The sequence below is a fragment of the Mobula hypostoma genome, chromosome 24 (genome assembly GCF_963921235.1).
Source record: "Mobula hypostoma chromosome 24, sMobHyp1.1, whole genome shotgun sequence".
In the NCBI taxonomy this organism is placed as follows: Eukaryota; Metazoa; Chordata; class Chondrichthyes; order Myliobatiformes; family Myliobatidae; genus Mobula; species Mobula hypostoma.
The window spans coordinates 20,065,968-20,080,285 of NC_086120.1; the positions used below are offsets into that span (position 1 = coordinate 20,065,968).

The window sequence follows — 14,318 nt, forward strand, 5'->3', positions numbered from 1 at the left end:
TCTCACTAAGGGATTCATATTCAAAATGGTATCCAACAAATCAGATTCTTGCATATATGGAAACATAGAAACATATTTTTGTAAAAATATGTCTAACCTGTAAATATTGCAAGAAATGTGTGTGAGAGAGAGAATATTTACTAATTAACTCTTCAGAAGACATCAATCGAGCATCACTAAATAAATCTGCAAAAGAACAAATCCCCTTATTTCTCCATAAAAGAAAGATGGGATCAGTAATTGAAGGTTTAAATAGCAAATTTCGAAATACAGGACTAGACAATTTAAATTATTTAAAATTAAAAGAGTTGCGAAACTGAAACCAAATCCGTAGGGACTGTTTAATAACAGGGTAGAAATTTAAAATCGGAAATTTTAGCAAGTTGTAAAGGTAATGGAGCTCCTAATAGTGAAGTTAAATAAAATTGATTAATAGCTTTAAATTCCAAATCAATCCAGGCTGGTTTTTGGTTCTTATCGAGCCAATATAACCAAAAACATAATTGTCGAATATTAACAGCCCAATAATACAATCTTAAATTAGGTAACGCGAGTCCACCATCCTTTTTAGATTTTTGTAAATGAAACTTGTTAACTTTTGGTTTTTTATTATTCCAAATAAAGGATGAAATAGAATCAATTTGATCGAAAAAATTTTTGGTTAGAAAGATAGGTATATTTTGAAAAATATATAAAAGTCTAAGGAAAATCATCATTTTCACAGCATGAATACGACCTATTAAAGAAAGTGTAAGAGGATTCCATCTAGAAAATAATTGTTTCATAGAGTCCAATAAAGGAACTACATTAGCTTTATAAAGATCCTTATTTTTTTTGTAATGATAATACCCAAATATTTAAAAGAATTCACAATTCTTTTGAATTCACAAATCCTTATATATAAAAACAGGAACATTTAAAGAGAACAATTCACTTTTATATAAATTAAGTTTATATCCTGAAAATTTTCCAAAATCATTTAATAATTCCAAAAGATTAGGAATAGAATCTTCAGGAATCGAGATATGAACCAAAAGATCATCTGCATAAAGAGAAATCTTATGTGTGGTCCCATTTATAGAGATACCATGAATATTTTTAGCTTCGCGGATTGTTATAGCCAAAGGCTCCAGTGTGAGATTAAATAATAAAGGACTTAATGGACACCCTTGTCGAGTACCTCGTGAAAGTAAGAAAAAAAGGAGACCTAAGATTATTAGTAATAACGGTAGCAATAGGGTTCTTATAGATCATTTGAATCCACTTATTAAAATTATTACCAAAGCCAAATATCTCTAATACATTAAACAAATAAGTCCATTCAACTCTATCAAATCCCTTTTCTGCATCCAGAGAAATAACACATTGGGGTGTTTTGGATAATGGTGAATATACAATGTTCATCAATCTCCGAACATTCGAAAAAGAATAACGGCCTTTTTCGAAGCCTGTTTGATCCATAGCGATAATTTTAGATAAAATGTTTTCCAAACGGTTAGCCATTATCTTGGAAAGAATTTTAGCATCCACATTTAATAGCGAAATAGGTCTATAAGATGAACATTCAGTAGGATCTTTATCTTTCCTAAAGATTAAAGAAACAGAAGCTTCATAAGAAGAAGAGGGTAAATTACCTTTCTCAAAAGATTCATGAAATATTTCCAAAAGGTATGGAGAAAGTAATTTTTCAAATTTTTTGTAAAATCCTACTGAATAACCATCGAGTCCGGGAGCTTTACCTGATTGCATTGAGCATATAGCTTTCTGAATTTCATGCTCAACAATTGGAGCATCGAGGATCTGTTGATCTTCAGCAATAATTTGAGGAAATTTAATCTTATGTAAAAAAGCTTTCATTTTAGAGGAATCTGCTGGAAACTGAGATTTGTAAAGATCGGAATAAAAATCCTGAAAGATATTATTAATATCTTCAGAATTACTTATTATATCTCCATTATCTTTACGAATCTTTAAAATTTTTTTTTAGCTTTAGCAGCTCTTAACTGGGAAGCTAATAGCCTATTATTTTTATCCCCAAAAATATAAAACTGACTTTAATTTAAGCAAATATCCTTCAATAGGGTAAGTTAATAATAAATTATATTGTGATTGTAGTTCCACTCTTCTTTTAAACAATTCAACGTTTGGAAGGATTGCGTTGATATTAAAGAAGGCAACGATAATCCTAGTGCCGAAGAAAAGCAAGGTGGCATGCCTGAATGACTATCGACCTGTGGCTCTGACATCAATTGCTATGAAGTGCTTCGAGAGATTGGTTATGGCACTCATCAACCACAGCCTACCAGTCAACCTCGACACTTTGTAATTCGCCTACAGGAGCAACAGGTCAACGGCTGATGCCATCTCTCTGGCCCTACATTCCTCCTTAGAACACCTGGAGAATAAAGATGCATACGTAAGGCTCCTTTTCATTGACTACAGCTCTGCCTTTAATACCATCACTCCAAATAAACTGATTCCTAAGCTCCGGAACCTGGGCCTTAGCACTCAGATCTGCAGCTGGATCTTCAGCTTCCTCACAGACAGGACCCAGGCTGTAAAAATAGGGGACAAGCTCTTCTCTACAATCACTCTGAGTACCAGTGCCCCACAAGGCTGTGTACTCAGCCCCCTGCTGTACTCACTGTACACCCATGATTGTGTAGCCAAGTTTCCATCAAACTCAATATATAAGTTTGCTGATGACACAACAATTGTAGGCCGTATCTCGGGTAATGATGAGTTTGAGTACAGAGGAGAAGTTAAGAACCTGGTGGCATGGTGCGAGGACAATAACTTATCCCTCAACGTCAGCAAGACGAAGGAATTGGTTCTAGACTTCAGAAGAAGTAGCGGTCCGCATGACCCAATTTACATCGGTGGTGCGCAAGTGGAACAGGTCAAAAGCTTTAAGTTCCTCGGGGTCAATATCACAAATGACCTGACTTGGTCCAACCAAGCAGAGTTCACTGCCAAGAAGGCCCATCAGCGCCTTTACTTCCTGAGAAAACTAAAGAAATTTGGCCTGTCCCCTAAAACCCTCACTAATTTTTATAGATGCACCGTAGAAAGCATACTTCTAGGGTGCATCACAACCTGGTATGGAAGTTGTCCTGTCCAAGACCGAAAGAAGCTGCAGAAGATCGTGAGCACAGCGCAGCACATCACACAACCCAATCTTCCGTCCTTGGACACACTTTACATCGCACACTGTCAGAGCAGTGCTGCCAGGATAATCAAGGACACGACCCACCCAGCCACCACACTTTTCATCCCTCTTCCCTCCGGGAGAAGGCTCAGAAGCTTGAAGACTCATACTGCCAGATTTGGGAACAGCTTCTTTCCAAAAGTGATAAGACTGCTGAACGGATCCTGACCCGGATCTGGGCCGTACCCTCCAAATATCCGGACCTGCCTCTCGGTTTTTTTGCACGACCTCACTTTCCATTTTTCTATTTTCTATTTATGATTTATAATTTAAATTTTTAATATTTACTAGTATTTACTATTTTTAATATTTAGTATTTGTAATCCAGGGAGCAGGAAGCGCAGAATCAAATATCGCTGTGATGATTGTACGTTCTAGTATCAATTGTTTGGCGACAATAAAGTATAAAGTATTATCTAATTCTTTAATTTGTTTAGCAATTTTATCTAATTCTATTCTTGTCTGTTTCTTCAACTTAGCTAAATAAGGAATAATCTGGCCACGTAAATAAACTTTTAACGTGTCCCAAATTACTAACTTTGAGAAGTTTCCTGTATTATTAAAGAGAAAAAAACTCTTTTATCTGAGTTTCAATAAACTCAACAAAATCTGAACTTTATAACAAATGTTCTGGAAAACACCAAGGTGGTCTTGAAAAAATAACATCTTTCAAATCAAATATTAAATTTAAAGGAGCGTGATCAGAAATAACAATTGCATCATATTCACATTTCTGAACATTAAGTAAAAGTCGAGGGTCAGCTATAAAATAGTCGATTCTCGAATATTTGTTATGAACATGTGAAAAAAGAAATATTCTCTATCAGTAGGATGCATATGTCTCCAGACTTTAATTAAACCATAATCAATTAAAAAGGAATTAATAAGTGATGCAGAACGATTAGGGAGTTGATGTCTAGATGATGATTTATCTAACAAGGGATTTAAGCAAATATTAAAATCTCCACCCATTAATAACATGTATTCATTTAAATCAGGTAATAGAGCAAAAATATCTTTAAAAAAGGAAGGATCGTCAGTATTTGGTCCATATATATTAACCAAAACCATTTTCTTATTGTAAATTGTTCCTTTAACAATCAAAAATCTACCATTAATATCAAATATAATATCCTCCTGATTAAAGGGAATATTGGAATCAATAAAAATGGAAACACCCCTAATTTTACTTTGAGAGTTTGCATGAATCTGAGGATCCTTCCAAAATTTTAAAAATCGATTGTTATCTTATAACCTTACATGTGTCTCTTGTACAAAGATTATATCAGGTCAGAATCGATTAATAATTTTAAATGTTTTCTGATGCTTAATAGGATGATTTTAACCATGGATATTCCAACTTAAAACATTTAACTGTTTAACTAACATCATGAAACTTTATATCTAAAGAAAACAATTAAACCCATGTCAGGATAAAGAAATTTTAAATTGCGATGATAAACAACAATGATAATAATTTGCGTACCCTCTGGAATTCCATAATGGGAATAAAAAATAGAAATAAAAAAAGAGAAAAAACCCCACCCAACCTACAAAGCCCAGAAATAAATGGATATTAATCGATGCAAACCCCGAGAAATGCATAGAAGCAATTCTGAACTCCACCTGCCTAAGTAAAAGGTACAAATAAAAAAAAGTAATCTGTCTCCCTCTCCCAGGTATACTACTCATTACAGTCGACATACAACCCATTACAATTAAATTAGAAAAAACAAGTTAACAGAAATGGCCTTCAATTTAGAAAGTAACCTTCATAACATTAGATAAGAATAAAAACACTTCCAAAACAAATTTTTGAAATATTTGCACAGAAAAGAAAACGTCGCCATTTTAAATTTTTTTACATCTATCTATAAAATTTTTAAAAAACACCGAATAGTAGTTAAAAGTTCTTAACAAAACCATACAAAGCAAAAAGAAACAATTAATTCATGTATGTAGCAAACAGAAAGAAATTCTAAATGGTTTAAAATTTCTAGTCTTCCAAAGATCCCATAAAATATCTTCTAAAGTTAAAACTGTCCAAACCAGTCTATTTCAAAGATAAAGGTACTTTTTAGTAGCAAGACTTTCTATACTTCTCAATTCTTCCGATCTCATCATTCCTTATATCGCAAAACGATCAAATAATTGTAAGTCTTTTAAACTTCAGGCTTCAGACTCATCCGAGAGAGAATTAATAAAACGCACTGCATCGGCTGGATCCTCAACGATACGAACCCCAGAGTCTTTAGTGAAAAACCTTAATTTAGCTGGATAAAGAAGGGAGGGATAGATCTGTTTTTGAAAGGCCATTCACATTACAGTCGCCAATCCAGAACGTTGCTGAACAACTTCACATGGAAAATCTTGAAAGAAATGAATCTCAGAGCCTTGAGATTCAAACAGTCTTTGCTTTCTTGCCGGTTTAATAATACGGTCTTTATCTTGAATACGGAGGAAACGCACAATAACATGTTTGTTTTTACCTTCTTTCGGAGTTCCAATCCTGTGGGCTGTTTCGATATCGGGCAGTTGTGAAAACGCCTCAGGAAATAGAGATTGAAACATTTTAGCGAAATAGTCCAGTATATCGGCAGATTCTGATTGCTCTTTCAATCCAACAATTCTAATATTATAATGACAAGAACGAGCTTCCAAATCAACAATCCGACGTTGTGCTTTTTCCAAATGAGAAGAAATATCAGCTGCATTAGGAGTTACTTCTTTAAGATCCAAGCTCAAAGAATCAATTTTTCCCTCCAAAGGAAGAAGACTTTCTTTCAGTTGAGTTAATTCAGCGACAATAGAGCTCATTTGAGTCTCTGATCCATTACCCCAGGCTGGCTCTTCAGAAGCTTCGTCAGTTTTTTCAGATTTACCGTTACCTGTATCGGGAATTTTTTTAGTGCTTCTCAAGGTAGCCATGGTTATAATTATCAGTTTGACAGATCCGACTGAATAAAGTTAAAATTTCAAAGTTTAAGTCGGGAAAGGGAGAAATTAAAGGCAGACAGAAAGACGCTGTGTCTTACATGTCCACAGGCGGAAGGTGGAGTTGCTTACTCATTTAATAGGTGTTATTGTCACTGAAATTAAAATTAATGTTTAGATCGGTGTCTCAGTTCTTTAACTGACTTCATGTGGACTTAAAATTACATCCAGTCCGTGCACTACAGTTGTCCTTAAAGTCCTATCAACCATTAATGGCATAAAGTTATCTTTTGAAAGAGTCTTGCCTTGTTTGGCCTTAGTCTGGGATCTAATTCAGGATTTTAAATGCACTGGAAGCCATATAATATTGTTGCAAAAGTTACTTACTGTGGATGTGTTTAAGCCTTTCATTGTATAAAGTGCAATAACCACTTTTGTGATTGCAGGAATTTATTGCAGTGAGCCAGCTACGTGGAACTACTCAAGGGAAGATTCTGTGCTTCTATGGTCCCCCTGGTGTTGGCAAAACCAGCATTGCTCGGTCTATAGCAAGAGCATTGAACAGAGAATATTTCCGATTCAGTGTTGGAGGAATGACTGATGTAGCGGAAATCAAGGGTCACAGGTACTTCTACAACCTGATTGCTATAAGCTATACAATTTCACTTAAAATACTTCCAGTTGTGTTCTGATTAGTATTAAATCTTTGAATAGAATTAATTTGGAACTTGAATGTCATTCTGATGGATTTTTAAAGCACTTCTTAGTCTTTTATTCAAAAGTTGAAATAGACTATATATAATTCACTAATCTTTACGAAATATCTAATAGTTATGTCTCTGAGTCACAATGTTATACAGATTAATCAGTAGCCATGCAAAGAAGAGTGTGCAAATAGTGATCTTACCCAGTGGTGCCACTGATGTATGAAATTTAACTGAAATTTTAAGAGGACAACATGATAACCTTGAGCCTTTTTAGATTAAGAACTGAATATACAGCATTATAGGATGGGGAATTTGATTGGGGGGGGAGTATCAATAGTGATTTTAGATGGCTACTTTGTATGATTTGAGATGATACAGTGAGAGTGCCTTATTAGGATTATTACAGATGAGAAGTGGCATAATTTATTAATGCAGTACGGTTTAATGGTGGATTTTAACTTCTAAATAGATAAAATTAAATGGTGAAGCAGAAAAGCTAGTGAATTTCTTTTGTCTTCAGGATAGAGTTTGAAAAATTATGCCCTAGAACCAAGAGGGCAGCTTGTAGTAAGATTTAAGAGTTACCAACCCACAGTGAGTGAAGACCAGAGATTGCAGATGGAATCTGCAGCAAAACAAAAAATCAGATGCTGGAGGAACTCAGTGAGTCAGGCAGCTTATGTGGAGGGAACTGGACAACTGATATCTCAGGTTGAAACCCTTCATGCGGACTGAGTGTAGATTGAATTCATTTCTGTTGTGGGTATTATTCACTAAATGTTATGTTCAAAAAGAAAGAACACAAAATTGCCACTAATATTACAGACTTAAGCTAGTCTGCCTTTAATGCCATATAGTGCTTATCGGTAAACTATGAAAAAAATCTTGAACAAGAAAATCTGCAGAAGCTGGAAATCCAAGCAACACACACAACACACTGGAGGAACTCAGCAGGGCAGGTAGTGTCTGTGGAAAAGAGTAGAGCCGACATTTCGAGCCGAGACACTTCATCATCAGTTCTGATGAAGGGTCTGGGCCCGAAATGTCGACTGTACTCTTTTCCATAGATGCTGCCTGGCCCGCTGAGTTCCTCCAGTGTGTTGTGTGTGTTGCTAGGGGAAAAAAAATCTGTTAGGTAAACTACAGGAGGTTGGAGTTTCTTCAAAGAATATAGTACAGGATATGTGTCTAGTCCTGAAGGAAAAGCTCTTACTGAAAAATGTACTGGAAGTTGCAGGGAAACAAATGTTAATGAGAGTTAGGAAGGTGATGTAATTAATGCCAGTAAAGAGAAAGTAATGGAGAAGTGAAAGGGGCCAAAAGCTGACAACTCCCAGACTTGCTGGCCCGTTTCCAATGTTTTAAAATTACAGCTACAATGATAACGGCTCTGTCGGTGAGAGGTTCCAAAATATTCTGGAATACTGCCAGTGGCTTTAAAAGTAGCAACTGAATCTGGATGTTTTTTTAAAAAAAAAACACAAGGAAATCTGCTGCCAATAAGGGTATAGTATTCTTTTTTTTGATGGGTTGGGAGTGGGGATAAAATCTCTTCTCATAACTGATGTACTCCATTCCAGGCAATACTGTAGTAAATTTCCTCCCTCCACACTCTCTCCAGTGCTCTCACATCCTTTTTGTACTTTGGTAACCAGAACTACACCACACTACTCCAGCTAATGTTTTTAAAAAATTGAGGCATTACTTTTCTACTTCTGTTTTCAATGTCCTGACTCATGACCAGTATCTCACAAGCCGTCCTAACCACATTATCTACCTACTGTTGCCACCATCAAGGATCACTGGAGTTATACTCTAAGGTCCCTCTGTATCTCAGTACTTCTACAATTTATATCCTCATCTAATTAGAGTCATAGTACATAGTGCAGTGTAACACCTATGTAGTGCTTACCTTAACTCATGTGACTGGTCGCCGCGCTCTCTGAGGAAAAATCTAATTATGTAGTACTACACCAGGTGCTAGTGGGCCATCAGAAGCTCTAGGTATCGGAAGGAGGCAGTGAATAGAAAACATATACTTCTGGAGGTAAGTTTTGTTTATTAAAAAAATAGCAATACACACTCAGACCCCGCAGATTCGTTACAATGTGGTTATTCAATTCTTGATTGAAATTTTTTTTAAATGACGAAAATTCATTTTAAAGAATACTTAAAACTTCTCGAGCAGCTGCCTTTACAGTAAACATTCAATCAGCCAATGTAAGCCCTTTACATACGCTCTCCCTCCCCCCACGTAAGTAAACATTCTTACTCCCTCGCCAATTTATTTCATTTTTTCACCCATAATGTCTGGAAAATGGTCTATAACTTCCACTGAGGGTAGTACATCTAAGATGTCTAGGAAAAGCATTAGCTGGGATGTGAAATTGTAAGTATTTGGAAGCTGGTGAGCGTCAGGTTGATGTTGGTGCCTCTTTGAAGTTGGCTACATCGATGGTCAGAACAATTATTAAAAAATGCAGACAAGATAAAAGCTTCTGCAACGACAACCTCAAAGTTATTATTAATGAAGGTGACTCATTCAAGGACCTATTTGCTTGAAAAAATGGAAAATATACTAAATACAATACATGGGTAGATGACCAAACACAATGAAACATAGCCCTAAGCCAGATGATGATAATGGAAAAGGCAAGGAACAACTTCAGTTATATTCAAGATGAAGATGCGTCAGTAAGTTTTACAGCCAGCAGAGGTTGGTTTGGTAGATTTAAACAGTGCAGTAATCTCCATAGCATACGTATCTCTGGTGAAGCGGTTGGTGCACACAGCAAGAAGCTTAATAACAAAGAGCTTCAAGAATTGGCAGGGCAATGCATTCTGGGTGAATATGAGGACACAGGTGGAGAAGTTTAAGCACCAGCAAGAAACCTCACCACAAAATTCCTCAGCACTAGCATCACCACGATCACTCAAATCACAGACCAGTTCGTTATTAATGACCTGACTGGGAGTGAAGCAATATGGCAAAATGAGGTGTTCTCAACATGATTTCCTTCTACCATGAACTGCTTCATGAGTGGAAACAAGAAAAGGCAGTCAAATCTCGACACCTACTGAAGAAGTGGCACCCACAATTTGGTCCCTCCTCCACCACCCACTTCCCTCTACTGTTGCTGTTAGACTGATGTACAGGTTAAGCCTACTTGCATGTTTCTAACTCCACAAATTACTGTGTATACATAAAATAATATATCATATGTCTCGGGTTTGATTTCTTTTTTTAGCAGACACACTTATCCATTTACTTAGTGTTAGAATGACCCCACATAGCGCTGATTTACATAGCGCAGCAGAGGAACGCATCCTCAGCATTAAGTGGCGTTTAAGTGTACACAAAATATTTACGAGTAAGCACAATTCAAAACTCTGACATTCTGCTTTAGATTCCAAATCTCAGATATCAAATGAAAACCAAATTCCTTTTTAGTTAGAATCTCATTAGAATAGCTTATTACTCCAATTTATCTAAATAATTAGATTTAGTGTTATTCCCTATTTAAAGGTTTACAGATTAATATTTACCTTTTTATTTATCCTTAGTTAGGAAATTAATTGATTTCCTATTTTTAAGTATTATGATTTCGAGTCAGTACGTCTACAAATTCAAATTCAACTCTAAGAATATATACAGCTTAACTTCTTTCACAACAAACTCTCCAACATCACAACTTTTAAACAAAGTAAATCTCATTTAGTCACTTATCAAAGCCTTGGCAAAAATAATCAGTTCTTCCAGAAGATCAAATTCAGATCCTTTGGATGGGAAATAAACTCATACATCCAACCAACCGTATTAAATCCTCTGCATCTTGAAGCATTCCATTCCCTTGCTGGTTCTTCGATCGTGGGTGGCTTGCCATCTTCTTTCTTAGTTTGATAGATGACATGGTGGGTCATCAATGGAAAGCCGATTCACAAAGCTTACACAAAAAAAAACTCGACCTGTATACAACAGTTCTTGTACGCATTCTATTTTCAATTTCTAAATACATAACTCAATATCACATTGTCATTTCCAAACATTTCTCAGTTACAGCAATACTGAAATATTACACACAAATTATACACTCTGAACAGTAAAAGTGTTTTAACTCACCAAGTCCCATGGTATGATTAAACAGAGCTAATTCCTGGTTACTCAGAAGAGATCTTGGACACTGCCCTATGCCTACTTCATCTCGCTGTAGCTAGTGCTCGTTATAGTCGTAGCTTCAATAAATCTTTTATCAATATTGTCTTTTCTCCAGGGGTTTCTCCCTGAGGATTTCCAATAAGTAGGGTAGAGATACTAACTACTAGTTCCACTTTCAACAGTTTATATATTTAGTTAGTTTCTATAACTTATTGCGTTTCTGTTGCTTGTCCACACCTGTGTTAAACATGCCTCGTTCTCGCATAGCTCTTCTTTAAATTTGGTAAACCTCGTCTAACATTACATCTTTGGGTTTAATTAACCTGAGTTGCAACAGCACATAGGCAGGCCCTTTGGCCCATCTAGTCCATGCCAAACCTTTTAAACTGCCTACTCCCATTGACCTGCACCGGGATCATAGTCCTCCATACCCCTATAATCCATGAACGTATCCAAACTTTGCTTAAACATTGAAATCAAGCTCGCACGCAACGTTTGTGCTGGCAGTTCATTCCACACGCCCGTGACCCACTGAATGAAGAAGTTTCCCCTTGTGTTCCCTTTAAACTTTTTACCTTTCACCCTTAACCCGTGACCCAGTGGAAAAAGCCTGTTTGCATTTACTCTATCTATACCCTCATAATTTTGTATACCTCTATCAAATTTCCTCTCAATCTCCTACATTCTAAGGAATAAAGTCCTAACCTATTCAATCTTTCCTTATAACTCAGGTCCTTCAAACCTGACAACGTAAATTTTCTCTTACTCTTTAAATCTTATTTACATCTTTCCTGTAGGTAGGTGACCAAAACTGCACACAGTACTCCAAATTAGGCCTCACCTACATCTTATACAACTTCAACATAACATCCCATCTCCTGTGCTCGGTACGTTGATTTATGAAGGCCAATGTGCTAAAAGCTTTCTTTACAACTCTATCTAATTGTGACACCACCTTCAACGAATTATGGACCTACATTCCCAGATCTCTTTGTTCTACCACACTCCCCAGTGCCCTACTGTTCATTGTCTAAGACCTTTCCTGGTTGGTCCTACTAAAGTGCAGTACCTTGCACTTGTCAGCATTAAATTCCAGCTGCCATTTCTCAGCCCATTTTTCCAGCTGATGCAGATCCCTCTGCAAGCATGATAGCCTTCCTCACTGTCCACTACACCCCCTATCTTGGTGTCATCTGCATATTTGCTGATCCAGTTAACCACATTATCATCCAGATTATTGATATAGATGACAAACAGTAATGCACCAAGCGCAGATCTCTGCAACACAAAGGCCTGAATCAGAGAGGCAACCATCTACTACCAGTCTCTGGCTTCTTTCACAAAGCCAATGTCTAATCCAGTTTACTACCTCATCTTGAATGTCCAATATCGCACACTCTCTCACTGGAACTTCTATGTACTATTAAGGAAACTTTCTTGAACACATTTGACAAACACTATCTCATCTCGTCCTTTTACGGTATGGGAGTCCCAGTCAATACATGGAAAGTTAAAATCACCTGCTATAACAACTTGTGTTTCTTGCAACAGTCTGCGATCTTTCCAAGTTTGTTCTTCTAAACCCCTCGGACTGTTGGTTTGGAACATAGCTCCATTAATGTGGTCATACCTTTCCTATTTCTCAGTTCCACCCATAACACCTCACTGGACGAGTTCTCCATTCAGTCCTGACAGAGCACTGTCATGACATTTTCTCTGACTCGTTATGCCACCCATCCTCCTTTAATCCGTCCCACTCTATCACGTCTAAGACAACGGAACCCTGGAATATTGAGCTGCCAGTCTTGCCCATCCTGCAACCAAGTTTCGCTAATGGCTACAATATCATTATTCCAGGTGTTGATCCATGCCCGGAGCTCATCCACCTTTCCTATGATGATATTTGCACTGAAATATACGCATCTCAGGGCACTATTCGCACCATGCTCAACCTTCTGACTCCTGACTTTGTCTGCAGTCTCCAAACATCTGTCTCCACAACCTCTCCACTAACTGTTCAGGCACTCTGGTTCCCATCCCCCTGCAACTCTAGTTTAAACCTCACCATGCAGCATTAGCAAACCTTCCCTCTAGGATACTGGTCCCCTTCCAGTTCAGGTGCAGACCGTTTCTTCTGTACATGACCAACCTTCCCTGGAAGAGAGCCCAATGATCCAAAAACCTTATGCCTATCTCCTGCACCATCTCCTTAAGCCACATGTTAAACTGTATAATCTTATTTCTGGCCTCACTAGCATGGAGCACAAGTAGTTATCCTCAGATCACAACCCTGGAGGTCCTGCCCTTACTTTTCTCCTGACTCCCTGAAATCCCTTTGCAGAACCTCATCACTTGCCCTACCTATATCATTGGTACTTAAATGGACCATGACCGTGACCTCTGGCTGTTCACCTTTCCTACTTGAGAATGATGAGGACTTGATCTGAAATTTCTCGGACCCTGGCACCCGGGAGGCAACTCACCATCAGGGAATCTCGTTCTTGCCCACAGAATTTTACTGTTCCCCTAGCTAACAAATCCCCCTATCTCTTCCACTGCCAGGATGAGGCTAAGCACAAACTATAGGAACAGCACTTCATATGCCACCTGGGTAATCTACAACCTGACGGCTTAAGTATTGAATTCTCCAATTTCTGGTAACCTGTTGCTATACTTTACATTTTTGCTCTTCCCCAATCTTCTAGACCAACAAACCCTTCATCGCACCACCCAGCCCCTGTTCCTTTCTCTTCCTCCACCCACTCCATCTGCTGATAACCCACATATGCCTCCCACTGGATCCTTTACCCCACTGTTCCCATCTGCTCACCCCCATCTTCCTTGGTCCCATGATTCACCTTCCTCTCCTATGAGATTCCATCACCTGCAGCTCTTTGTTGTCTACACCTATCACCTCCCTGCCTCTGTCACTATTTCCACTCTTTCCCCTGCCCCCCCCCTTCTGCCTGTCACCCTTCCTCACCTGGTTCTACTTACTATTTGCATGCTGAACCTACTGCTCTACTCTCTCTACAGTCATGACTGTGGCAGCTCAACGCCAGGTATAAATTCACAATGACGTCACTGTTTTGGTAAGATCTCAGATGGTAACAAAGAGGCATACAAGAATGATAGATCAGCTGGTTGAGTGGTGTCACAATAACAACCTTGTACTCAGCATCAGGAAGACAAGGAATTGACTGTGGACTTCAGGAATGGGAAGTTGAGAGAACACACACCAGTCCTCATTGAGAGGTCAGCAGTGGAAGTGGTGAGGTTCTTTAAGTTCCTGGGTGTCAACATCTCAGAGGAT

General features: G+C 37.7%; 1 protein-coding gene across 1 annotated transcript in view; it reads left to right on the forward strand.

The window, feature by feature from the left end:
* Positions 1-14,318, forward strand: part of lonp1 (lon peptidase 1, mitochondrial) — a 55,280-nt gene that overhangs the window by 25,180 nt on the left and 15,782 nt on the right. The window contains exon 10 of the mRNA XM_063032642.1: positions 6,589-6,767. Coding sequence (XP_062888712.1) covers positions 6,589-6,767 — 179 coding nt within the window. The remainder of the gene's footprint in view (positions 1-6,588; positions 6,768-14,318) is intronic.